This window comes from Pagrus major, chromosome 5 (assembly GCF_040436345.1).
Source record: "Pagrus major chromosome 5, Pma_NU_1.0".
NCBI lineage: Eukaryota > Metazoa > Chordata > Actinopteri > Spariformes > Sparidae > Pagrus > Pagrus major.
In genome coordinates, this window is record NC_133219.1 from 34,793,846 (window position 1) to 34,821,801 (window position 27,956).

Here is a 27,956-nt window from a genome sequence, read left to right on the forward strand (position 1 = left end):
TGGAGTACAAAGTACCATATTTTCCTCAAAATTTTAATGCCGTAGAAGTAATGCTACAGTACAACATTACTTTAGTACAAGTATCACAAAAACTTACAGTACTTTCAATTAATTTCAACCAGTGTAAACAAACAAACAATGCAACAAAAAGGAACAACTTCATTGAAAATGCCTTATATACATTACAGATAAAAAAAAATGTTTTTGTTCACAGCATTTCAAAGCACCAAGCTGCAGTTGAAGTGTGTGGGGGGTGTGAGTGAGCAGCAGGATTGCAAACTGCTCTGACTGAATCCTCCTCCGATCGTCACGTTCAGAAGCTCATACACCGTCACACTGCAAATAAAAACAAACACACACACACACACACACACTGAATCACAGCATCGCTCTTGTTTATCAGCTGTGCAGTGACGCTGATGTATTTATAACAGAGACAGAAATATCACCGCAGCTAGGTGAGTGATGCTGAGTACAGAAGCCATGAACAGTCATGGGTCAAACATATTATTATACCTGTTATATAGTTGTGTGCAGCAGGTGAGCAGTTGTGAGCTGCTGGTCAAATTGGTGTTATTGAAGTGTGTGCTCAGGAAATGTGGGCACTGAAGATCAGGGACGTACAACATACCTGAGAACCCAGAGAACAGAAAAACACACGAGTGACAGGATATATGTATTGTGTATATCTAATATAAGGACATTATAGTACACTTTGCAAACATTGCTACCACAATAATTAAACTGGCAATAGATAAGTTGTATGTTTTCTACTTGTCATTGTGAAGTAAATGCTTCAGAATGCACAGTGTAATGGCATAAAGGAAACGTGTCTGCATGTGAGACATTGTTTTCCCCGGTTGCTATCCCCAGGTAATGGTGGAACAACAGGAATAACTGTTGGAACGCTACACTGCAAAAGATGAAGGACCCTGTTGATGGAGGAGGCCAAGAAGGTGAAGAACGGATGGGCATTCACTCAATGGAGGGCACCACATGTTGTGTCAAAGTCTGTTTCCTCGCTGATATGCGTTTCCCTTTACCAGTGGGACCCGAGACATTTATTTCCACAGTAACAAAACCTGCCTGCTTATCAATACAACCGTGTGTTTAACACTGCCTTTTCATTGCACTGAAATCAGGGTTTCCAGGTCAGATTGGGATTCTTATGTTTGTTTTTTTTGCTTTGGACAGTAGCCGGGCTGTTAATGGTAGCCATGTTGCTGGCACCAACAATAATACCGCAGGGACACGCTACAGTAGGAGGGAGGAATTTGAAAAGTTGTCTGTTTCCACTTTAAATCAGTTTTTGAACTAACAGCAGTAACAGAGTGTTCAAGTTAATCTGCAAAATGTCACCAAAAGAGAAGCAAAATGACTACCAGGAGACCTAAAATAGATACTGTAGGAAGGTGGGGGAACCTTTACCGTACATATCTGAGCCCATTATCTCACATGTGACCATGGTTTAAGACCTGTATTAGATATTAAGTACAGTAATGTAACATTATACTTGGATAAATAAAATGATTGAGGCAAAGAAGGGTACACGGTCACCTGCAATACAAGCTGTCATGAAACAGGAGACACTGCCTGCAATCAGAGCTCTGAGGCCACAACTGGAGATGTCAACCCGTCTTTCTGGAGCCATGGCCGCTGGAATGAGAACAACTGTATGCTATAAAACAACAAAACGTTAACAGTCACAGGCACCTAACCGTAATACTGAGACAACAGGAGAAATAGCAATTCATTTATTCATTAATTATGCAATATGCGCATAAAATATGATTCGGTTTTATATATACGAATTAAAAAACAACAACAAATTGACAGTCATGATTCACTTTCCTGGGTTGCATAGAAAAAAGGTAGAATTTTACGATAAAATAATCAAAGATAAAATCATTCTCTTTGCCTTTTGTATCCACAAGCTGCTTTTTGTTTGACATTTTCTTTGGCTTGCAACTATATAATTAACACTTTCCTTTTTTGATTTAACACTTTTTTTCAAACACAATTTTGTGCTTGAAGGAAATTTCAGTTCAAAGCGCATTCATCAAGGACAACCCATTTATCTAACATGTCAAGGGTTTTAAAAATTATGAAAGTCAAACTATTTCATCTTGCTTCAAGTAGCCACAATTGCTACGCTGGAGCCTTTTTATATTCAACTCTCTTTCTTTTATAGCTATTTTGACTACTACTTTCAAATCTTGACCTTGCATTTTGCATTTCTTTGGTTTTTGAATAGACAAAACTTATTTCTACATCCTCTGGGGAGGCTTTTGTTGATTATACAAGGTCTTTTTTTAGTGCCACACTTCTTTTGGCATCCGTTACTTGACATGTTGACAGTTGCGATGAGTGCATTCAATTCAAGTTCTGGAAATTTGCTGATGTTATTTGTGTTTGAGAATTAGGGCTGGATATCTGAGTTCCCTTTTATTTTCCAGGCTATAAGGCAGCCACAGGCTAAATAAAACAGGCTTAACTTCTTATTCAGCCCACACAGGAACTTGCTTAAATGTAACAGATGGATTCCTCATCACTTACTCCCACTCTCGCCAGTCAAAAGAAAAAAAAAAACTCTTGAGTTTTCATCCTGTTTATTTCTACAGTACATGTGTGGCAGAGATGAGATCTCCTGTGACTGTGCTTTGTTTAAAACTGTTTGTTTTTTTATATTTGGGGTGATTAAGTGCTGAATTGTAATGATAACATGTTTACTTAATCAGTTTTCACTACCAAACTTTTGCAGCATATGGCACCAGCCAGCAATTTTCTGCACTTTAATTTTCCTCTTTGTCTCTCTGACATTACTGCTAACAGCTCAAGAGGTGGCACTCACACAGCGCTCCCACCGACATCCCCAGGGAGGAGAAGTTAGAAAATCCACACAAAGCATAGGTTGCAATGGTTTCAGAGTGGACCTAAAAAAGGAAACACATAAGTGGAAAAAACTTTGAAACCAACTTTGACACCTGTATTAAATTATACTTGTCACTGTTTCCTAAGTCATATGTAGCCGTTGAAGGCAAAAACACTGTAAGATGGTTAATTTCTTATGTTATGAGCCAATTTCAATATTTTTCACCAAAGTTGATCATTTCAAATAATATACGTATACCAACTTGTGTCATGCAAGGACTTGGCACATAAGCAATGCTCTAAGTCTTCTCAGATGGCGCACACCACTATCGTTCAAGGTTTAAGGTTCAAGGTTGCTTAATTACTACCCCAAAGATACATTTGTTGTGTCAACATGTGTGTCTCATGTGTGGGAGATTCAGCATTCCAAAGTTAAAAACAAGACATCAGACAATACAAGTTCAGAGGACACCCAGACAAAAAAAACAACGACCTGAGAGAAGGAGCTGAACTTCACTATTTAAAGGATGGGAACAGTCCTAAAATTAGAGCTCGCCTTACTCTTCAGCTGTGAAGAAAAAAAGATCTGATAGGTCGAGTTGAGACTCACCTATTTCTTGCTTACCCACTTGATATTGATTAATAGAGTTTAGACAGTTTCCTAAGGCTGATTTAAAGCAACAATATGTAACTTTATACCTTAAAATAACAGCTTCAAAATCATTCTGATGGTTCAGTGTCTTGTAGTAGGGTGAATGGTGTCTCTGTCTCTGTTCTGCACTCAGAAACTGTGGTGGGCGCCAAATCACACAAAATGCCAACTTCTACACAATGTTGCTTTAATTACCATTTACATACCTCCATTATTTTGGGGTGATCAATACCTCAAAACTTCTGGGAGTAAAATAATGGTGTAGTTACATACCATCAGGAAAGAAAGAAAATAAAGCATTACACAAAGAGAATATGTCTTTTGAAATGTTGGTGATCTGACTATTAAAGTAAACAACATAATATCTTCATGCTTAATTGAAAAACGACAACAAAAGTCAGAACGCCAAATGGCAGTAAGATGAAAATGTCTTATACTAAATTCTCACACTTAACCACATTTTACTGTACAACCTCTTGTAACCTCAAAAGGCTCCCTGTGGAGTTTTTGAGGTAAACAAACAATAATTCTGTTTACATTCACCACCCTCACCACTGTGTTTATCCTTGAGGCCTGACTAACGTGTTGACTGCATTTCTTCCCTCATAAAACATTTCCAGAGCAGATTTTTTAAAAGGTTTAAAACCTGCATTGTTTACATTCATGTTTTCTTACTAACAGTCTTTTCCTTCCATTCCTTTGCCGCTGGATTTCTGTGTTTACTTGTGAGAGTACACAATTGTATTGCTGCTGGCCGTGCAACAAATTGCTCCTCAAGGATAATAAAGATTACCTTGAACCTTGAACCACGTCCATCCTAATGCGCATACATGAGAGCAAACAAATTGGGACACGATCATACCAATATTGCTCCATAGCAATATTAGTGCTCCAAAAAACTCCACAAGGAAGTAATGTAGTGTTTTTCATTCCCGGTACTGGGGCCCTGTTCTATATGTTTAAGATGTCTCTCTTCTGTCTGCTTCAACACACCTAATTCAAATGATCAGCTCATCATCAAGCTCTACTGAAGCCTGATAACGGCCCATTTATTTGAATCAGGTGTGTATGGGCAGGGCAGAACAGGGGAAAAACAATGCTTTAATGGAACAATAAACTAAAATTTAAATATAAACAACTGGCCCAACAATAGTTGATTCTTACCACTAAATAATATTCTCCAAGGGGACCAATTCGTCTGGCTACTCATTTATATCTCATCCGTAAAAAGAAATAAGTAAAAGAAAAAAGACAATCTGAACAAAAACAAGTGTGAGAAAAAAACGTATGATGAGTGGTACTCACAGAAATAAACTGCTTTAAGTTGTTCACATATTCTGGCCCTCCTGCTTTCCGCCTCTTGATTAACTCCGACAATCTCTGATAGGCCACAAACTCATTGAGAAATGTCTTTATGCCGATCAGCTCAGCCACAATGAAACTGTCCTCCCAGGAAACACCCATCATGAAGGAGAGAGGCATGAACACATAAGAACAGATAAGCTGTAGGAGAGACAGAGACATATATGAATCAGTGTTATATATTATATTATAATATTTTTACAGTAGGTATATTAGAGAAAAGTTGGTGTATAAATGCTTTAGTGACAGGTCGTGGCATTACTGAGAAGCTGAGCTGTGGACAGTCCAACATCGCGCCCACCCAGGAGAGAGCAGCATCAAAAAAGGCCAACAGTGCCAGGAAGGCAATGAGGTTGACAACAATGTTGGCCACTAAACTCACAGCACTAGATGCACCATGGGACACTGCCTCTAACACGTTTGTACTCGCTCTGAGGAGAAAACAAAGTTTGAAATGTTATAAATATTTAATCTTCTCAACAGAATCTTATCAAAATAGCACCGTATCATCTGCATACTGGTGTTGATGTGTTAATGTAATTTGAAATATTGACAGTTAAGTTTAAGCCAATCTAGATAATAAAACAAAAATGTATTAAACAGATAACTTTTGGTTCATGGTCAGGTTTTTGGGTGATGATGTTTTGCACCTAAGATTTCTTAACAGTTTGACAGCTTGAAAAGTGTTCTCAAATACATTTGTGGTTTGGAGTCAGTGTGCAGGTTTTACCTTTGTCATCACATTTTGTATTATGTATACGTATGTTTACATATGTGTGTTTATTCTGTCATCTCCTACCCTATGTCCATTTTGAGATCCTGCCTGGCTGTAACTCTGGAGGTCTCTGTTTCAGGCCAGAAAGTTTTGGCGATGGCGAGGGAGGCTGGGGCGGACATCACCGATGCCGTCAACAAGTGTGATGCCTCAACCTCAAAACAGAGGTACATAGAACAGTGTGGTGTAAAGTTTGTTTACAGGTCCTGGGGAGTATGTGAAAAAGTAGCATAAAGCCTTTAGTTGCTCCTGAGGAAGATACATCTAATAAATGGGCTCCAGTGATGTCATTTGGTGGCTAAATTGCATTGTAGGTAATGTAGGCACCATGTTTTGAAAAGGAAGAAGAATGAGTGAATAAAAAGGCAATATCTATGTGTCTGCTGTATCGTTTTTGATAATTTGTTCTTAAATTGTCTATGATGAGTCGAACAGTGTTATAAGAGTGCAATGCTAGATTTGCTACATCGCAAAATTTTCAGGCTATATTTTAAACAATGTTCTGAAAGTTGTTTTTTGTATCATGTCATGCTTATTCTTATTCCTATGGCTTAGGGACCTTACAAATATCCCTGCTTGAAGTTGTGCTTGTTGTCATAACAATTACAAAACAAACACACAAAGTTCATTGTGTGTTGGGTTAACACCACTCAAGCTCTACAGTCACATCACTGACATTCCCAACCCAGCGTTGAAATGGTCACTAAAAGAGCAAATTGTTGATGAAATCAAGCCACAAACTGGACCTCCATCTTTGATATTTAGTATTTTCTTAAAATTCATTCTTAAATACAGGCTTAATTGTGATAACCTCAGTGATAAACCGTCCTCCCCTGCATCTGCCTCCTCACCCCGAAGGAGATGTAGGCTCCTAAAATGGTACCAGAGATGCCAGCCAAACCTCCTGTCATCACAGCATGGATCTCAGAGTGAGTTAGCTCACTCATGTATGGGGCAATCAAGAGAGGAGCCTCTGTCTGGAAGAGAGAGATCAGGACAAGGGGTAGGTTGATTTGGGACTAGTGGATTTACGGATTATTAATACTAATAATAATTGTATCCACCATTGATTTGTTTGTTGTTGTTTATTTTCTAAACTGTTGTTTACCTGTCCCAAGAATATATTTCCAGCTGCAGTCATCGATTCTGTTGGAGACGTTCCCATTGTAACCTGCATTATAAATCCAATCTGAGGAATAAATACAACCAAAATAACCAAATTGTGCACCCTCGTTGTGTCTTTAGAAGTCATCATTTGTCTTTAATTCCTTAATTCCTTTCTTACATCAAAGCTGCTTTAAAAATAAATGGTTTGAATAGTTGATTTGGCTTCAAATATTCCTGTGTGTATTTTATCCTCCCACTTCCTCACCTTGCAAATGAGCCAGGGCATGAAGCCAGTGTAGTAGAGGATGGAGATGACGGAGCTTAAGAAAACCAATATAGGCGTCACCTAGAGAAAGTCCATGGTCATCATCATTATCATCATCATCATTGTAGTCCTCACCATCATCCTTCGTGGTATATTTATATCCCTATACCCATGATTCTAACAGAATCCAGATTTCTGGCAGTAGTCGCTACGCTTCAATTGTTGTGGCACGTTTCCTCAATTTTCAGACTTTCACTTTTTTATTTTGGCGAGTGCAGTTGACAATTTTTTCTAATCATATTTTTCATTTTACCATCTAGTTCTGTTGCTTGAGCCAATGGGTCACCTGCCCCACATAATCTGGATTGTCCATAAACCCAATCAGAACTAAGTACTACTGTCCATGTAGAGCATTTTTGTCCTTATTTTTGTCAGTGCTATCATTTTACTGTTGCCTCAGTCTTGTCCGTGTGCATCATACTGCTGTGTGTCATACCTTGAAGACGAAGAAGTGGTCTGTGTAACTGGCACCAAACACAAACTCTGACCCAGCGTCTGGGTATGACATGAAAATCTGTATGGAGGAGATTTTGATTAGTTAGAAACAGAAAAAAATTGACTGGAACTGATTGTATTTTTTTCAACAAAACTTGTAAATTTTCCACCATTTACATTTTAAAAAATTAAGCCCTAAACAGTCATGGGTCAAAAACATTATCTCCTCCGTTCCTGTGATAACCAGTTAAATTATTATGACGGAATAAGAAATGTTGTTTTCCCAAGATAATGACATAATTATGATTCATAAGAGTGGACCATTACGTACAAACTGCTCTGTGGGGTGGGTTCTAGGAGTTTCAAAGCAAACAATATGAATTTTTTTATGGCTTTTTAGAGACCCAAATTATTTTCTATGTACCCATTAACAACTAAAATGTTCTGCTCAAATCAGTTGCGACACTTGCCAAGAGGCCATGTATGCTTGCTGGCTTGGCACTGCTGATCTACTGAACATTAAGCTATAAGTAATGAGAGGGAACAACCTTTTGTTTTCTTGTGATAACAGATTCATTTAGCCCGTTATATCTGCATAACATAGATCTCAAGAAAATGATCTTGTTATCTCGGGAAAACATTTATTTTTAGAGGAAATAATATGTTTGGCTGCTAATTGTTTAGGGCTTCTGTATACACTAACTGCATTTACCAAAAACAACAGATTTTTATGCTTGCAGAGTAACAGAAAACAAAAGAAGGGCGCAAGAAAAACAAAGGAAGGGAAGAAGAAAAAGGAAGGAAACGAGGAAGAAAACAAAAGAAAGAAATGGACAAACACGGAAGAAGAAATCAAGGAAACAATTAAACAAAAGGAGAAAACTGTCTTAACTCCAGCCATCTTATAACAATCATTCTGCTGCACTTCTACACCACCTGCTGTTCCCCCACCACTCACTCACCTGCTTCCCATTTCCCCTAATCAGCCCAGTACCATACAGTATTCTGGTTCATTTCCACTAGGTTCTGCCAGATTGTCTATTTTGCATCCCCTCTAGCTCTTCAGCCTTATTTATTCTTTCCTGAACCCTTGTCTGTTTCTGTTTTGACATCTTCTCTTTACTGGATTAAATATGACAAGGGTTTTTCGTCTGTTCTGTGCCACGCTCATTACAAATACAAGAAAACAAAACAAGGACAAGCCACTGAACAAAATCTGTTTGTGTGTGACTGTCTGTATGTACCTCTGCTTGTTTCCCAAGCCACTGCAGTCCCCCTAAGCCAAATGTGGTCCTGACGATCAGCAGGCCAAAGATAAACTGTAGCCCGATCCCCCAAAGTAGAGTTCGCCAAGACCACTGCAAAACATATGGTCGAAACACATGTGTATATACATGATCAAAGGTTTATTTGTCAGTGTGTGCGTGTGTGTGTGTGTGTGTGTGTGAATCCCTTACCCTGAATGGGTGTTTTGAGAACAGCATCATTAAGAAGATGAAGAGCAGCAAACCAAAGAAGGACACAAGCTGTCTGGTTCCTCGCTGGGCTGTGTCCAGTGCTAACCAACACACCACGGCCACCAGCAGTAACATGTATATAATCCTGGAGAGGACATACACAGATGAGGCGGGGAGAGGAAGGATGGGATGCAAGTGGAGAAAGGCAGAGAAAGTGTGTACATCTGTCATATGTGTAACATATCGGCAAGAAGACAGCATGTGGTGAAGAAGTTGCAGGGTGACAAACTTCATGTACTCAGCTGCTGCAAGGATTAGACTGTGCAGATACCCGCTCAGTCAACAAGATTGGAAAGATGGTGCCAGTTAGCAGTCGGCTTGGGGCAGCTTTATCAACAAATGAGTCGAGTCAATAAACAGTTTTTGTAAGTTTTGTAGTTGCAATCGCCCTGGTGCGAGATGAGATGCTATAAATCTTTATTAGGTGATAATTCTCGGTGCATTCGTGATTACAACTGACCCCTTTTATGCAGAAAACGTCATGTGATTCATTGTCAGTATGAAAATATTGATTATAGCTGCTTTAAAATTCTCTGTCTCCGCAGTTTAGTTTGTAGACAAATAAACAGAAAGACAGAAATAAAACATACTGAAGGTCATTAAAGGTGCAGTATGTAAGAATTGGCCACCTGTTGAATTCATACTCAAATAACAAGAAGGCAGCATCACCAGACTAACCGCTAACTGCTGCCAGCTGTAGGTTGAGCAGATCGAACCAGACAGGAAAACAGACAGCGGAACGGCATAGTGCATCCGGTCAGTTTTCAAAATAATACACCCGGTGCTGACTCAGGCTCTGCAGCGCAATGAAGTCGGACATATTAACGATAAATCCTTTCCATCCTAAAAGTTTTCCACATTTTATGAGATTTCTTCGGCTTCATCCGCTGTTGTTTTTTCAAAATTTTTATTGGTATATTTCTGTTTTGAGCATAAAACGTTTGAACTTAAAGGATGTACTTGTACTTGTACAGAATGTGAAGGAATGATAGTTTTGACATTATGGTCTCTATATATTGTGTTACAAAGCAAGATAAGCATGCTAACTAGCTAGCCCCGGCTAGTTACGTAGCCTACTCAACCACAGTAGATGCACAAAAATCAAGGAGAAATGGTGAAATCAACACGGTCTGAGCAAGTCAACAGCATCGGGCAGGCTTGACTCTCTGCTTTTGAAACGCTGCCAGTGGGCTATGAAGTCGCACACCAGGTAACAAAGACATGCCCAGTGGAACCGAGGGGTAAGACCGACCATATAGAGCTGAATTAACTGCATAATAGAAAGGCGGAGTTGGCCTTTAATGGCTGCAGGAATAAAAGAAGACTTCGTTTTAAGCATCTTGCGGTGGGGGCCTGAAGGAATGAGAGGTGGGTGAGAATCTTTAACCCCATGGTCACATCTTTATTAACCTAATTTGTTTAATGCTTGTTATATTGCTATAATATGCGTTATGTCTATATTGTGTCTTTGCTTCACCTTTTTACAGAGGTAACTGCCTCTTTAGTGCCCTCGAGCTACTGCAATTACCTAACTTAATGTGCACTGTGGCACACGGCAGTTCCTCTCACACTTTGCCATCAACTGCTCTTGTTTCCTTTTATGCTGCCCTGTTTGAATTCAGTACTCATGCTGGTTTCGCGAACAATGAATTTCCTCAGTCTGAGGACATCGTCGTTGCCAGGAGACCAAAAAAAAAAACTCAAACTGCCTGAACTTTTTTCTCGCAAATTATATACATTAGTTAAAGCTACCAAGAAGGATTTGGTGAAAAGGCTCTCTCCTAACTTTGATAAGGAAGGTTTGGGTCCTGTGAGGTTATATAAATACTTTTGATCTTACAGTAGCAGTGCTTTGTTTCATCTCTCTTCTGATTTCCTGTCTTCTTTCACACATAATAAAAGCACCTGAAAATACTTTAGATAATGTAATCTGTTCATAGTGTCCATTATTCTTTACAGATCCTTTATATTTCTAGACTCTGGTTTTCATGAATACATGTTATATTGCTAATAGACAACCTTAAACTGTAAAGTCACCTTATTCTTATACTGTTACTGCAATAATCCTGATTTTGATTGATAAATGATGATTATATGATGTATTACTATATCTACCTCCACATCTCAATTAGTTGTATCATACTGGCCTAAAAAATAAAATAAATGAATAAGTAAATACATAATTAAATACATAAATAAATTAATCAGACAGGCTCTTGTAAATACTGGAAATCTGTCTGGATGCTATTAAACTGATCATAGTTAATACATTTGAGCGGCGTCTCATTCTCACCATCTCATCCGGAGCCAGCATCTGCCGAGAAGATCTCTGATTGGATCGAGCTCCTCCCACATCCGGTCTCCATAGCGTTCCATCAACCAATCCCAGACCAGGAAGAATATTGTTAGCAAGGAGATGACCAGCAGCACGACGGCCCGGTTGAAGTTCAGGACACATGCTGCTATCACTATGGCAATGGAGCCTAGAACACATTTCGCATTAAAACTCATTATATTCCACTGTGCTGACATCAGTTTACATCAGTGAGTGACTCTAATAATTTATTATTTGATGCTTCACATTCTCAGGTTAAAAATACAGGATGATGTTCGTATTGAACACGAATCCATGAGGAGGTCTTGTGTGTAAAAGGATCATTTCACATTTAAAACTTCTGTTTTTATATTTTGTTTCAAATGAAACTGCGTGCTTTGATCTGTGACTGTGAACGCCCTCTGACTTAAAAAATACTGAATTAAAATAAGAATGCACAATTTTAATTGCAGTCTGTTTTCATGAACAGCTGCTTAAGCTGACCTGAGAATGTTTCAATTCCTTATTTAGTACTTATTTGATTAACAAATAATGAGTTGGTGATTGAGGAATCCAAAAGCATTGTCCTCGTAATAGATCCAAAAGTTGGAATGATGGTTTATTAGTTCCTTTGGCGGAGCCAGCGGTCTGAAAAATTAACTTTTCGTCTTCAGGAGTACTGAAAATTAACAAAACTTTTCACAACGGCGGGACCTGTAAAGATGGTGCAATTTTCTGAAAAGCAGACGTATCTCTAAAATATTTATAAAAAAGGACAAAGGGGTCTCTATTAGACTGACTTCAGAGCAACATACCAAGTTGTGTGAGGCATATCCAGCTGTACTTTCTGTTATTACCTTTGGATCAATACAATAGCTCCATACCACTAATTGCTGCACAAGCAAATGCATCAGTGATGAACACACACACATAGTCCACATGTGTTCTGATGAGCCACTGCTTGATTTTCTAATTAACAATTGTTAATTAACAATTGTTAATTAAAAAAATGTTCTGTCTCTATTTCTCTGTCTTTTACACACACACACACACACACACATCCACACACACACACACACACACAGAGAGAGACACACACTCTCCCTCTAATGTCAATACGCTCCGAGGCACAGAGCAGCTCCGCTATAACCAGCGCAGCTAGTTTGCAAAAGACAAACTTAACAGCCCTTTACAAGCCGCCCCCTCGCAGACGGAAAGTCCTAAAGCAAGAATAGAAATTGATTTTTCACTATAGGTAGATGTGGAAATTTAATCCTATGTGGCTGCAAAATCAAAAGTACCGAACAAAGAAAAATCAATTGTACAAGAACAGAGGACACACTTTTTACTCCAATAAAATGAAAATGTGATGAGAGACTCCTTCATGCTGCACATTTAAGGAGGAAGTTACACTTGCTCAGGTTCATATTAACACACTGTTTAGCATGCAGAGGCCAGACAGAGACCTGCAACCCATTTAGAGCCCCGAGTTACACTTTAACAGATGCTAACAAAGATACTCTACCTGCTGCTAAAACCAGGTGTATAAACAGGCGGATTTGGTCTCTGTGCTCTGCCAAACAGCTCTGGAATGCCTCCATTTTCTTCTCCAGCAAGCTGGGCACACAGAAAAGGGGGAAGATAAGAGGGTTAGATAAGGAGACGGGACGTAAATGTTACATCAAAGGGGACAGGAGAATGTCTGCTGATGAAGAAGAAACAAAGAGAAAACCTGACTGAGGAGTGTGTGTCTCGGTTAGAACATGAAGACAACCTTTTGTTCTGTCGGTCTGTGTTTTTGTGCACATCGTCCGCGTCTTCAGAAGTACTGTCCACATCAATGTGTATCTGATCCTGCTCCTGACACACACACACACGGTAGTATGAGGATAAATGATATTACAACAGGTTGCTTGCACAGTAACACATATTTACTTAGAATCTAAATACAAACTGCTGACTTGAAGCAGACCTTTGTGTTCCTGTGTGCACATGTGTCTCTGTATGTACAGGTGTGTCTGAGGGTTTGAAGCAGCTTACTTATCCTGCTGAGACTGAAGCACAGACCAACAAACTGCACCGTGCTTGTTTGGCAAACAGCTTGTGCAGCAACAATTTAGAAAAAAAACCAAGTTGTTAAAACTCGATTCCCAAAAATATTTCATGAAACTATTTGGATCTTTTTAAATTAGTGCCCTTCTGGACCGCAGGGGTTCTGAAACATTTCCAGTCCTTTTACAAACATGGTTATTCAAGAATACTTTGAGAAACAAGTCTCCACACGATTCACATATTTTGCTTACCTCTGACTCAAAGGCCACATTGTCTTTACCCATTTTTTGACTCTTCTTCTCTCTTTTGTTCAGCTCCATTCTTTTGCTGTTCGCTGCTGCAAGTCTTTTTTTTAAAAGACACCTGTCTGTCCTGCCCTTTTCCCCTCCCATCCTCCCTCCTTCTGTGGCTCTCTTTCCCTCCCTTTCCCTCCCTGCTCTTCTCTGTTAGTTTTTAGGATATGGTGGATTTTCTTCCATGAAAACACACACCAATGATTACAATCTCTGTTTGGCTAATGTCTAACTGTCATCAGGTTAAAGGCCATTATGGGATTAGCTCAACACACACGCACAAATGTAAGTTAAAGTACATAGTTGAGTCATGCAGGGGGGATTCAGTCGCAAACAGGAATTTGTTCGGCACAAACTCTATAAAACTGGTCCAAATAGCAGTCAGAAGCACAAGAATCATTCACCTTTCTATCATTCTAGCCCAGAAGAACCGTCTGTGCCTGTACAATGTACTAATGTTTGCAAGAGTAGAGATTGTCACTCTAAAATAAATTATTTTCACGGAAACCTACTCTCTGGAAATTAGTCCTTCCTCTGATATGGATGCATCTTGACAATTGACACTCTGTAGGCTCATATCCCAGCAGCCACTAGAGAGCACTAGTGTATAATGTCTCAGAACAACATGGCTGGTATGCAGAGGTTAGAACAGGTTCATGTGAGTCCACTTGATAATATTAATATATACTGAGTGACACACCAGGGGGCTATATTTTAATGCTATTATGTCCTTTGTAGTGGAAGATATATTATATATAACAAAACAATCAAGTATGGGAAATTAGACAGTACATGACCTCCAGTCGCAGTAGAATTTGACCTGCTAATCAGGAACACTCCACAGAGATTAATGTCATTTCACTTGCTGAAAATCCAGAGCAAGTAAGAGATGATTTAAGACATCACTCCCTTTCAAATGCAGAAGGACAGTCATCTGTCTTGCATTTGTTCTGTGGGATTTCCAAAACCTTTCCCTCATGGGAGTGCGGTATCAGTTTAGTTCAGACAGAAGACTGTCATTCAGTCATTTTTTAAATAGAAGAAAAATCAAACACCTCCCTTTTTCACTAAGGACTCATGGGGCCCGCTGAAGACTTATATCCACGATCACTTTGATGTAGCCAATCCAGATGTTAAAACAATTACTCAACCTGAAGCCAAGAACTTGAACAAAAGTGAGGACAGAGCTCTGAAGATTTTGTCAGACATTCCCTGCATCTCGAGCCAAAACCCTCACTGTTAGCAAAGGAAATAAAACACTGCACACTGGATCGGCTAGTGTGTTTGTTTTCTGTATACACTCAATGCGTCCAGTGTTTTAATCGTGACCCCATCTCTTTGTTGCTCATAGCTTTGGGGTAAAGCAAGATACAAGCCCCATTGTGTATTTTAGGGGCCCACATGAATACATCATAAAAGTATTCAATAAATTACTCAATATTCCTCCTGACCCTTTTTTGAACCTGAAGCAATTCTCATAAATAAACACGATATGCATATTTTAAAGGTGGTTGTAATTTGACACCAGGTAACTGTGATGCAACAACAGGTGATTGTGATGTTATAACAGGTAACTGTGATGCAACAACAGGTGATTGTGATGTTATAACAGGTGATTGTGATGTTATAACAGGTAACTGTGATGCAACAACAGGTGATTGTGATGCAACAACAGGTGATTGTGATGAAACAACAGGTGATTGTGATGCAACAACAGGTGACTATGATGAAACAACAGGTAATTATGATGCAACAACAGGTAACTGTGATGCAACAATAGGTGATTGTGATGTTATAACAGGTGGCTGTGATGCAACAACAGGTGATTGTGATGCAACAACAGGTGATTGTGATGCAACAACAGGTGATTATGATGCAACAACAGGTAACTGTGATGCAACAACAGGTGATTGTGATGCAACAACAGGTGATTGTGATGCAACATCAGGTGATTATGATGGAACAACAGGTAACCTATACAACAACAGGTAACTGTAATGCAATTACGGGTGACTATGATGCAACAACAGGTGATTGTGATGCAACAATAGGTGATTTTGATGCAACATCGGGTGACTATGATGCAACAACAGGTAACTGTGATACAACAACAGATGACTATGATTCAACAACAGGTGATTGTGATGTTTTGCTGAAATAGTCAAGAAATCAATTAATCAATTAACAAATAATATCTACAAATCCAATTATATTTATTGTTCAAGTGATTCACAAACACAAATGTCAGAAATTCACTCTTTTCATATCATTGTAACTTTAAAACTTTGGCCGTCATCTTTCAACTTTGGTCATCTTGGGCTTCCGTAATGTGTAGTGGCCATTTTCCACAATAATCTAACATGATATAAAACTCAAGCTTTTATCACTTCACTGATTAATTGATTAGTAGTTGAATCCACAGTGTGATGATGACAAGATGATGGTAACGGTAAAAAATACCTGATTGTGATCAAACATAAAGGAACAACGATCACACAGTCAGGGGCAAAGATCTTTACAATAAGAGGTCACGTTGCCAGGGGAACTGAGTGACGTCATGAGGAAAAATATAGCCTGGCCACCTCACCAGAGGAATCAATACAGTTTTCAATACAGAGGAGAGAATTCACCTATGAATTACATCAAACTTGTATAAATTTGTAGTTGTACAACTCAGATTTTTGTTATTTGTGATCTAATTTTATTTTGCATCATCAAATCTTGGAGCTGTTCCATGAAGACATATGACTTCTAGAGGACACAGATTTTCAGTGAGCCACAGCTCATTAAAGAAAAAAGCAACCCATCTTAAAAACTAACTTTGTTTTAATGAAGTCAGTGGATCGACTCCAGGAAAAAGCATCTTGAAGAGCCGCTTGTTTACATTTGCAGATGATGACTTTCTGTACAAACTCATCCAGATATAACACCAAACCCTGTCTATGTCATTTTAAAATAAACCAGTGGCATCAGTACGTACAGGATGCAGAAGCTGTGATTTGTGTTTTGCATTTATCACATCAAACATTCTGCATAATTTGCACAAGAAGCTAAATATGCATGTCATACTATAATATGCTCACAGCGCTGGATAAAACACATTGTGACTGTTGCTTTGTCTGCCGTTGACAGATGGTTAAAGGGGGTGATTACATGTTTAAAATGTCAAAGACCTTTAACGTAGGTTACCACCTCTGTCAGATTTCCGAAGGAACAGAGTAATTGGAATATTATGTTTGGGAGACAATGTTTTTAATTGATACGCCCACTCTGTTCTGTGCGTTCACTCCGGTTTCTGAGGCAGCCGTCCACCAGATTGGTTCAGACACAGACAGGGCTCCATAATTACACTGCTCTATTCAGCAGCACTGCCTGTGCGTCAGCACAAACGTCATATTGGATCTGCACATGGGGACAGGACATCGGAGAGAGGGAGAAGGAGGAGAGAGGAGAGGACTCCTCACAGCTGTGCTGGGTTGTTGCTGCTCACAGGCAGATGTCCTGTCATGCTCTGTCTCTCACATACAAGGTGAAGGATTGAGGAGGAGTAGCTCTGCTCTTCAGTGGCTCTAAGAAGACAGTCACTCAACTGTTGTGTTAGAAATGCAGGAGATGTATAGCAGCGGAGTGACTGGCATGCAGCCGTGCAGCTTCCACTCTGAGATGACAGATTATTGATTCAGGTCGGGTTTGGCTGGGAGCCCCATATGATTATGAAATATGGCCTAATGATTTAATAAGGTGACGCTTCGTCTAGTACACGCCAGCTAAAGACTTGATGATTGGTGATTGATCCCTCTTTCTTTCTTGTTCCCTCGCTCTTTACAGTGGAGGCACCATTCAGCTCACTCAGCATCAGAATAACTATTGGATAGTTAAATATGCTACAACACGTTGTTTAAAGGGAAACACAGGGTTGTTTAGACTGTTCACTCCTTCCTATTCCAGAGCATAAGACTGGAAATGTGGCACTTCTTGACTACCTAAATTCAAGATAAGGGCTCCTTCAGACAGCTTTGTTTTTCATACAGGTCTACTGATGAAACACCCAGCATAACAACCAGACGATAATGATGATTATAATGGCGACGACGGTGATGATGATGAGAATGATCATGGCAATTAGAGCCTGTAAATTGATAGCCCCTTATATCTCATTTGCTCGCATAATCTGAATCCTGCTAGTGGATAAATTAGATAACCCTCCTCATCACAGGAGCCTTCTCCACGTCTCCACCTTCCCCCGGACAAGGACGTTCACAACTAGAGGCAAGGCCGGCAAAGAGGAACTTTAACACTTGAAATACATAAAGGAGAGATGAGGTCACACACACACCACTCCTGTCAAAAGCCTTGCTCAGGTGCCCTTGAGCAAGACACACCTGTGCTCCTGCACCTGACCCTTCACCCAGACCTTCCTGGCAGCAGAGAAAAACGAGCATTTCCCTGAGGGGGGGATCAATGAGGCATCACGTTATACATGATGTGCTCTGCTGCTGCTGCTGCTGCTGCTGGTACCCTTCCTCTCTCCTCTCCCTCCTCATGGCTGCTGCCGCCATCCATGCGAGCTGCGCGCGCGGGACAGGGCGCACGGCACGGCACAGCACGGCGCAGCACGGCTCTCCCATCCTGGCTGTCATTCATGCTGTATCCACCCAAATAGGCTAACCACCACCACCACCACCACCACCACCCTCTCTCGTCCACACACAGAGAACATTGTGTCGAGGAGGCTCCGGTCAGCGCGCGCGTCAGCTGAGGGAGAGAGAGAGAGAGAGAGAGAGAGAGAGAGAGAGAGAGAGAGAGAGAGAGAGAGAGAGAGAGAGACTCCTTGGCACGCACCCGTCAGTGTGGCAGTGTGATTTTGACTGACTGGCTGACTGACGGGGGATTTGGAGGAGGCGCACAGGGAGAGAAAGGGACGACACACATTCTCCTGATTGTCTTTTTTCTTCCTCCTCGCTGTCTGTCATCGCTGTCACGGCCGATGGTTTTCTAGACCGCGCCGCCTGCATCCACCTTCAGCATCGGGATTTTACTTTATTTCTCCCCCTCCTTGATTGGCCGAACCGGGGCTGATCCCAGCCAACCTGGGCCGGGCCGCGGGGCTGTTCAGCGAGCCTTATAGCTGAAGTTGGCACCCGAGATGAGCGCCTGGAGACGCGGGAGCGGGGCTCTCTCCTCGCCGGGGAGAGGGTCTGGGTCGTGGCGGTGCTGCTGGTGGTGGTGGGTTATGGTGGTCGGGGTGGCAGTGGGCTCGGGAGATCCGTGGCTGTCCGCGGAGGCATGCCCGTCCTCTTGCTTTTGCAGCAGCAGCAGGATCTCCTGCGTGGATCCGGAGCGGGGTATCAACGCGTTCCCCGTCCTGCAGAGCGAGGTGGAGATGGAGAACATCACCGAAATGTGAGTGCACCTTCAAATCTTCACATTTATCAGCGTGGTCGCATTTTTCCAACACTTTCCCAATAAAGGAATGCCATCCTCTACCCCTCAGTTGCGTCTGGAGCCCGAACCAGCCTTGGTTTTCTCTATTTTCTGCACTAAAATTTTAATCTCACGCGTCTTTTTGAGGCGAATTCACATGTTTATGGGCTCAGATATAAATATATATATAGATATAATAAAGTGCTACTCATCTATTCGGCATGGGTTCGGCTCAGACACGCAGCATGTGTAACCTACATTGCATAACAGACTTATTGCCATCATGGGGCACATCAGTCTTTTCAGCAGCACGTTTGTGAAATGAAAGCAGCCGAGGTTGATGGAGTTTACCCCGACAATCAGACAAAGCCCAATGTGTGTGCGTGCGAGCGTGCAGCTACGTGTGTGTGTGTGTGCGTGTGCGTGTGTGTGTGGACGGAGACACGCACACCAGACACTACTGTCCAAATATTAGCACAGACACTTCCCAAGATGGCTCATATGAGTGTATTTAAATGAACCACAGACTCGCAGAAAAATCGATGATCAGGTGGGAAAAAAAGCGACATTTTTCTAGTGAGAGTCAACATTTTGGTTGTGTTTGTACACATGACACAAAAAATATATCTCAGTTTGCATTATAAATGTACTGTACCACCTCCTCTCCCCACTGCCGTTTCACGAAACGTCATTTGGCCTCTATAATAAAAATGCAGACGCGTCTTTGAGAGCATTTCTATCAGGGAGCAATCAAAACAGGAGATTAAAAAAAAATTATATTTAATTGCTGCAATATCTTTCCTGGCAAAAGATGAACGGCCTTGTTGATAATGACTTGTCAGGGATGAACTTGGAGAAGCCTTGGACGCCGCTGAAATGAGCACACAGCAATCTGGTGAAAAGCATCCACAGAGTGCTGGGCTAATGTAAACAGACAAATTACTCCAGACGACCTTGCCAAAAAATAAATAAATAAATAAATGGGAAAGATAGAGAGAGGTTATCGTGTCCCCTGTTAGTGTTAATTGGTTAAACGTCCTGATTTTTATGACATCTGCTCTGAAAAACACACACAGACTGAGAGAGATTACACTGGGCTCTCAGTGTCAGTGTAAAAACCCAAACACGGTTGTGTGTGTTATATCATGGATGTGTTTGATATTAAAGTCCAACTAATCATATTTAGTTGAAGAGGTGGGTGTGCTGCCTCATGATGATACAGAGGATTTGTCTGACTGGGTGTTGGCTCTCTAAGAAAACACAGAAAGTTGTTCTTACAGGTAGTTTAGCCTTTAATAATAGTAATAATAATAATAAAATGTACTTCACAGTACTGATATATCTGCCAGAGGCAATCTCAGGAGATTTAGGCTAATGGTGGGTGTAGTAACTCCCAAGATGAACTCCTCCCTGCAGTGAAAGGTTCATCCAGCCTGACCCCCAGAGCTGGATCTGTTCATGCACCCGAAGGCGTCATTATTCATCTTGATCTGGAACGCTGTCCGCTTTGGACTTTATGGCTGATTTACAGATAGTAACCTGCAGACAGTGAAGGAGTGAAGTGGTGATTTATAGTAGAATATGACAGAGATTGTCGTCAAAATGGATTTTTATTTATTTGTGTGTCATCAGAGCTCTTTGTGAGACTGTGTCGATGATGCTGCTCTGAGAGAAGGGTTGAGCTTTAGATGAAAAATGCTGACATTCTGGGTCAGCTGCTTTAATTATTAAAAGGCGCATTTTAAACTGGACTCCTGTTTTTCTTGCTGGCATTTTTTGCTTTATTTGATGTTGACGGCAGAGCTGAGGGGAGGTGATACGTAACAAAAGTCCCCCGCCCAGCTCCAGCCGGGGTCGTTGGTGTAACACAGTGTATGGTGTACGTGGTTCAGCTTCTAGACCAGGGCTGCCGAAACTTTTCTTTAAGGAGGGCCAAAAAGCAAGCACCTATTGTCTTAAGACTATGGAAGCCCTGTGAGGCAAATGAGAAAAAAAAATCTGGTTATCCATTTCCTAATTGTTTTCTTTCTTGTGTGTTTATGACTTAAGAAATGTATTAAACTAAAAATGTTTTGCCAGGATAATCTTTGAAGTTCCTACATTTTTTTTTTTACATTTGTGCCTCGGGGCTTCCTTAGTACTCGGATTCCCTGATTTCCTACATCCTGTGATCAAACTATAAGACATAATTAATAATTAGGGATCCTGCATGTTTAAAGAGTGTTTTAACTCATTTTATCATTTCTTTTTTATTAACTTTTAGTCTTTTTTTCCCACTAGAAACGTGTGGTGGGCCAAATCAAACCTTATAGTGGGCCGACTTGTCCTGGTCTGGACCCCAGAGGCCACCAGGACATGCCTATAAAATATTTTAAATTTTGCAGTTGGATGTTGTCTTTTCAATCCTCATTGGTCAACCTTTGTTGACTTACATTGACTAAAATTGTATTATTTTGGTGTAAATTCAGAGATGAGAGACAGCATATCATCTTGTATTTTATGTCATAATTAGCAAGAAAGAATAATCTCAGACTGACGGCTGTTCACTACGAAGGTCATGTAATGAATCAATAAACCGTTTTTCCTCAGTTAAACTCTATGCGAGAACATCATTTAATGACCTTGTGAGCCGAACAGTGAGACTGAGGACACAGAGCTCTGCGGTGGCTCTTACAGCTCAGACGTCTTCTATGATATTTGAATAGTGCACATAAACATGTATTTTATTAGCCCACAATCATCTCCTGCTGACCCTGTGACCGATCAAATGCCTTGCTCAAGTGCAGCTGACGAAAAGAGGAGAGAGATACCGGCACCCGACCCCCCTGTGTCCCATTTATCAGCTGTGTTTTTTTTCATGTTGAACCCTAATTATAAGGGCTTATTATGTTCCTTTGTCTTGCCCAAATGCCTCTTGTTTGTGCTCCCCTCTGTTTACAAATGAGCCTTCTGACAGACGCTTGTATCTCCCGACAGTTACATCACCAACCAGAGCAGCTTCTCCTCCATCAATGACAAAGACCTGCACTACTACAAGAATCTCAGGAACCTGTAAGTCTTTCATGGCTCATAACACTGTGGACCAGGGTACATATTCAAAGCTTTTGTGTTATTCTGTTGAACTGAACATTGGAAAGAACAGACAGCAAGGAAGAAAAATGAACAGTGTCATTACATTTTATGTACCTTTTCGCCTTATTATAGTCCGCTTCATGAGGAATATTGAATGCCTTTATTGATAATTCTTTGCTCGAGGCCATGCATTGTCCACGTCTGCTGCTTTACCATCCTGCTGTGTTAATGGCACTGTCCCTGGGTGTGTTGTGCTATGCATCTGTGTCTCATTTTATCTGTTAATCTAAAACAGGATTGTCTACCAAGCAGCGCTCTCTTGCAGGGTAATAATGTGTTGGGTAGAGACTACTTAATTTTCCAGCCAATATCCTGTTTGGTAGACAGATCAGGCACAAAGCAAGCTACGCACCACAAGTGTTTATGCTTTTAATTGTAGTTGGACCCCAGCGGGAACGAAACTGGGAAATGTAGGCAGGATGTTTGTTTGAACCCAAAACGACACCTGTCCCATGTGTCTGAGAGGCACTCTGCACACAGTCACACTCGGCGCAGTGTTAATTATTTGAAAGAAAACAGTTTTTTTCGATTGGTGAAAGGGAAATCTTTGCTCAGTCTCAGTTGTGTCAGATGAGATCAATCCGTCACAGAACATCTGTTAAACCAAACTTTTCCTATCAGATGATGATGTCGGCTCACGGCCTCACGTCAGCTGACGAAGGCCACACGCTCTCTGCACCTGGTTCTCACAGTGCTGACTAATGCACAGTATGTAGGAATATTAAAAGCACCTGACTCTTTAAACGTTTTTTCTGCACGTGACGAGCCTTTTTCTATTGAGACATCTGTTACATTTATATATAAAAAGATAAATGCGAAGGCGTCGCACTGTGGCAGAGTTGTGAATGTGGCTGAGCAGCAGACGGATTTTTAATTGGGTCATTTTGCATAAACTCCCCTGGATTACTGAGGGAAATCTTTATTTTTTATGGAAGGACAAACCTAAATTTATCAGATTGTCTAATAAAAAACAACTATGGTTGAGAGCCTTATGTGCAGATTAGTAAAAATTTAAAGACCCCTGCTTGCTGAATTATGTTCAGGTGCCATCAGCTGTAGAAAGGAGCAGGTTTACTGGTCTCACTGGAGAGAAAAGACTTTTGTTATCTGACTTATTTCCATGTCTCACCACTGCAAATGTATTAGTTTGTGTCTTATAAGTGCTGAACACTTGCATGACACAATATAGACAACAATGTTGATATTAACATAATAATCGTTTAAACAGTTACAACAACACGCCCGAAGATAAAAATGAGTTTTATGAAAGGATTTAAAAGAGGAGGATGTACATTATCTTCAGAAAGATGCAGTTTTGGTGGCGTCATTCATTTAAACACTTTAAAAATTCACTTTAATGACAAACCAGATGAAGCAAACAACACATTTCTTATACAGTCATAACCAAACAGCAGCTGTTTGAACACAATGTGTTTGATGTATTACACCATTTACACTACATTTATGAAAGAAGAAAACATTTTATTGATGTTAAACTTGTCAAACTTTACAAACAGCAACCAATATATGCAACTTCTTTGTCACCCTTGGAGAAAGTCCCAGGCTCCCTTAAGAAATCACTCCGTTTTGTGAGTTGTTGAGTTTGGAGGGACGTAATAAACTTTGTGAAACGCTGTTTATGATAAATTCTTAATTATTCGGGTCTTCTGGTAAATCTGGCAAATGTTATACGTTAAGTTCTGTCTTTATTTGTGTAGAAAACATCACGTCCTCTTTACTCACTTATCATTGCTAATATGATATGTTAATTCTGGCTTGTGTAACTATGTGGTACCACTTTCTAAAAAGATGCTTTATACATAAATTATAAGTTAATGTTAAACAATTTATTTATGTGTTATAGATTAGTGATATGAATTTGGGTTGCCACATGATGAAAAAGTAATTTTACTGGTGTTTATACATCATTTACTAGAAACTAAACCACATATGTTTTCTCAGACTTTGTGGAGAGATGATCAGGACCCTGAATTCATGTGTTTGCTGTTGTTGATGTGACAGCTGTTATTGATAATTGTGCTGTTCTTGATGAGCATGACAACGATGCTGCTGTGTCTGTTTTTGTGTCAGAACGGTGGCCAACAGCAGGCTAACATACGTGTCGAAGCTCGCCTTTCAAAGCAACGTCAAACTACAGTACCTGTGAGTAAAAACACGTCCTGTCTATTTGTTGTTTTCCAGTGACATGACAGCCACTGTACGAGTCATCTCGTAAAAAGTATAGCTATGTTTTATTGTATTCTTTAATTGCATTGTTTAGTGAAATCATAATGTAAAGAAGATGTGTTTGTCACATTATTAAGAGAAATGTAAACAAATGCTGTCATGGCTGAGAGATTGACGGAAATGACCTCTAGCTCAGGTTCAGACTGAGCAGGGTTTATAATTGATCTTGGGATCTTGTCAACATAATTAATATTTAATACTGATTATACTGATTGAATGTACCACTTAAGATTAATTATCACTATCTTTAGAGAAACGGAAACTGTTAATGAGAAATAATAACGCAGGCTTATTCGTGCCTTCGTCTGTTGTTTCTGCATCATCTGAACATTTTTCTTGTGGCATACGTGTGTATGATAATCTCGTTCCCTGATGTTTGGTTTAATTTCCAGGAATCTGAAAGATAACAACCTGTCATCACTGTCCTGGAGGATATTCAGACACCTCAACATCTCTTATCTGTGAGTTCAGAGCAGCCTCCTCTATCAGTCTGTCCATCTCCATGTCTGTCTGTCTGTTCTCTCTCTGGTTTACCTCCTGGTTATCATCACAGTCTGTATAAACATATTCATATAGCGTCTTCAGTGTCGCCTATAGATTTCAGATGTGAGGTTTGTAAGTTTGGAGATGGGTTTACTGCAGCCGGCAGCTTATTTATTTATTTATTTATTTATTATTTAGGCAAAAGGATGGAGACCACCAGGGCTCAGTGTGATTGGCTTTGACACATGTCAATAATGGCAGACATGCCCCCCAAACATATCCTTTAAGTCTCTCAAAACTGGTAAAGCGATGAGTTTTGCTTTGCTTTGCTGGATTTATAAAGATCAACAGATCATTGGTTTTATACGCCAACAATTATTTAGTTTCTCTCCTTTATAAAGGTACTTTACAACAACAACAACTTGACCTTACTCTTTGCACGTTAGCGTTACAAGTTCAAACAATATCCACCAGAAATAAAGATTGCAGAGTTAAACAATTACATTCCACCTTGGAGGGATAATAAAACAACAAAATCAGTTTGTTGCAAAGTTTAGTTTCTCAAATCTGTCCCAAGTAAACCCTCTCCCCAAACAAATCAATAAAGGATCCCTGATAAAGAACATCACTTCTGGGAGTGCAGCTGCAGGCTACCAGTATGTGAGCTGAGTCTTTGAAGAGTTTTTTAAGTTTTTCTTTTTTCCTCTTGGACCGCTGGCCTGTGTTGAATGGGGCTATTGCGATGTTGCCTTTGAATTCAGTGATTGAAATCGAAAGCTAATTTCGTGAGAAAATTTTCATGTTTTTTAATGTGGTGATACCGTTTGTCAACTCCAAGTGGACTTTGGGTAAATTCACTTATTTACTTAATTGTGTAGAGTTAGAGGAGAAGATCGATACCACTTTCCAATCCGATTGTTAAATACAGAGCTGAAGACAGGAGATGGTTAGCTTGGTTTAGCATAAAGACTTTAAACGGGGAAACAGCTCGCCTCTTTCCAAAGCTGCCCACCAGCACCACATTGTTTAATCTGCTCAAAAAACTCACGTGTAAAAAAAATGACACATTAATGTTTTACCAGGGGTTATGTGCCAGACTATTTCTTGGCGGAGTGTAGTGACTTCCTGTGGTTACTCCTCCCAGCCAAGTAAAAGTTGTAACAACTTGTTTTTTGGTTTTGAAAGTGAAATATAACATGTCAATAAGCAAGCTTTAGAGTCTCTGGTGGCTGCATTTTGTTGCCTTTGGACAGAGCCGGCTAGCTGTTTCCCCCTTGTCTTCTATCTTTATGCTAAGCTAGGCTAATTGGATGCTGGTGGAAGCTTTATATTGAAAGAGACAGACATGAGACTTGTATTAATGTACATCCCATAACTCTCAGCAAGAAAACAAAGGAGAGTATTTCCAAAAAGGTTGCTCTCTCACACCTGCTACTCACTGTGCTTGACTATGTGTGTGTGTGTGTGTGTGTGTGTAGGATCCTGTCAGGGAACCCTCTGCACTGCTCCTGTGAGAACATGTGGATCAAGCTGTGGTTAGGAGAGGAAGCAGACACTCAGGACCTGCGCTGCATTGAGGATGGAGGTGCACGCAAAATGCTGTCCAGACTGACACTGCCTAACTGTGGTGAGGACACACACACACACACACACACACACACACACACACACACACACACACACACACACACAGTAAGGAGCTGGAAAAGACATTCACAAGCAGAGTAAAGTGTTAAGCACCTGGAGGGAAACAGTAATGGTTTCCAAATCTTTGTTTGGATTGGGCGCGTTCTCATGTGTTTCGCATGTTTTTCCGACACATATGTTTTTACGTAAATGCATGGCTGGCTGTGTGTGAGTGTTTGCATAGAGTTTAACAAACGTGCTAAGTGTTTTGTCTCTTCTCGGGGGATGTGTGGGGGATGAACAGCTGGAGAAAGTGCAGTTTGTTGTTAAAACCTACGAGAATAACTGTACAAAGAACACCATTCATGCATTAACCACAGCCACTGCAGTAATCAGTAATATAGACCCGCCGGTATGTGAACTACAGCGAAAGATGCTGCACACACTGAATTTCACTTACACTGGGCTCTGCTAACCTTGTATATTGTAATTGCCCTCGACACTGTGCACTGCAAGAGGCTACGACGTCTCACACATGAGCAGGCAAACAAACGACCAAATGAACGCATGCATGCACACTCAGAGTGCACAGAGGGGCTTAAAAAATGTAGTTTGTTTTCTGCTCGGTGCCGCGAAAACAGGCTGACGGTTATCTCTGTGCTGCCGGGATTTTTCCTCATATGATGGAGCGATTAGCTGACAGATGGAGGAGAGAGCGAAACGTGTGACATACAGAGTTGTGTGCTGTGTGAAAGGTTATGTCATCTCGTAGGCTGGTTACAGTCATCTGAGACGTTCCCCTGTAGGTCAGTGCACTGGACGTTATAGAAAGCAGGAGGATATGAGGGGGGATTCGACACACGGATGACATCAGCCTCAAAAGATGCTGAGTGGAGAGAATTCACCGCATGCATCTCAGTAAAAATGAAGTGTTATGTTATGAAGACCATCTGCACTGTGTCCTGTAGCACCGGTGACCTGCTGTCACGCAGCAGACTTCTTCTGCTTTTTTCTCTGAATCATCATGTTTTGTCTTCAAGGAAATGAGTCTAGAAATACTCAGCTGAAACAACAATAATAAGACATTTCACACGTTTTATTTTGAAAATGTTGCATGGTGAATTTAGCAAAGAAACAATATTTTGTCTTTCCATAAGGAATAATGCGTCTACCTTTGTAGACCTTTGTTTTATTTACAGCTAAAGCGTAATGTCAAGCTAACCAGCAAGCTCTCCGTCACTCCTCAACAGACAGCCACAGACCACGAACCTTTTATGTACTGGCTTATGAGAGTGTTTATCAAGCTTGAATGTATAAATGTCAGCAGTTAATTGACGCGTT

General features: G+C 40.5%; 2 protein-coding genes across 2 annotated transcripts in view; one reads left to right on the forward strand and one right to left on the reverse strand.

Moving 5' to 3' along the window:
• Window positions 1-218: 218 nt before the first annotated feature.
• LOC140995703 (solute carrier family 28 member 3-like) lies at window positions 219-13,730 on the reverse strand. Its single transcript, XM_073465780.1, has 17 exons — window positions 13,662-13,730; window positions 13,133-13,218; window positions 12,884-12,975; window positions 11,338-11,527; window positions 8,985-9,129; window positions 8,772-8,885; window positions 7,529-7,606; window positions 7,033-7,113; window positions 6,769-6,849; window positions 6,512-6,637; window positions 5,685-5,815; window positions 5,148-5,316; window positions 4,829-5,026; window positions 2,852-2,933; window positions 1,558-1,656; window positions 517-631; window positions 219-336 (listed from the first exon to the last, which is right to left on the reverse strand). Exons 1-17 carry the CDS (start codon window positions 13,728-13,730, stop codon window positions 219-221), a joined length of 1,974 nt encoding a protein of 657 aa, XP_073321881.1.
• A 4,866-nt stretch (window positions 13,731-18,596) lies between these two features.
• ntrk2a (neurotrophic tyrosine kinase, receptor, type 2a) overlaps window positions 18,597-27,956 on the forward strand; it is an 87,849-nt gene continuing 78,489 nt past the window's right edge. The window contains exons 1-5 of the mRNA XM_073466036.1: window positions 18,597-19,106; window positions 22,104-22,178; window positions 24,351-24,422; window positions 24,899-24,967; window positions 26,468-26,616. Coding sequence (XP_073322137.1) covers window positions 18,850-19,106; window positions 22,104-22,178; window positions 24,351-24,422; window positions 24,899-24,967; window positions 26,468-26,616 — 622 coding nt within the window. The 5' untranslated portion in view covers window positions 18,597-18,849. The remainder of the gene's footprint in view (window positions 19,107-22,103; window positions 22,179-24,350; window positions 24,423-24,898; window positions 24,968-26,467; window positions 26,617-27,956) is intronic.

Bases quoted from the DNA above. Each gene is read 5' to 3' on its own strand.
- LOC140995703 (XM_073465780.1), bottom strand. From the start codon at position 13,730: ATGGAGCTGAACAAAAGAGAGAAGAAGAGTCAAAAAATGGGTAAAGAC. The intron at 1,657-2,851 runs GTGAGTGCCACC...TTCTCATTCCAG, and splicing joins GATGTCGGTGGGAGCGCTGT to CGGCCATGGCTCCAGAAAGA. The intron at 337-516 runs GTATAATAATAT...TTTTATTTGCAG, and splicing joins TGCACACAACTATATAACAG to TGTGACGGTGTATGAGCTTC.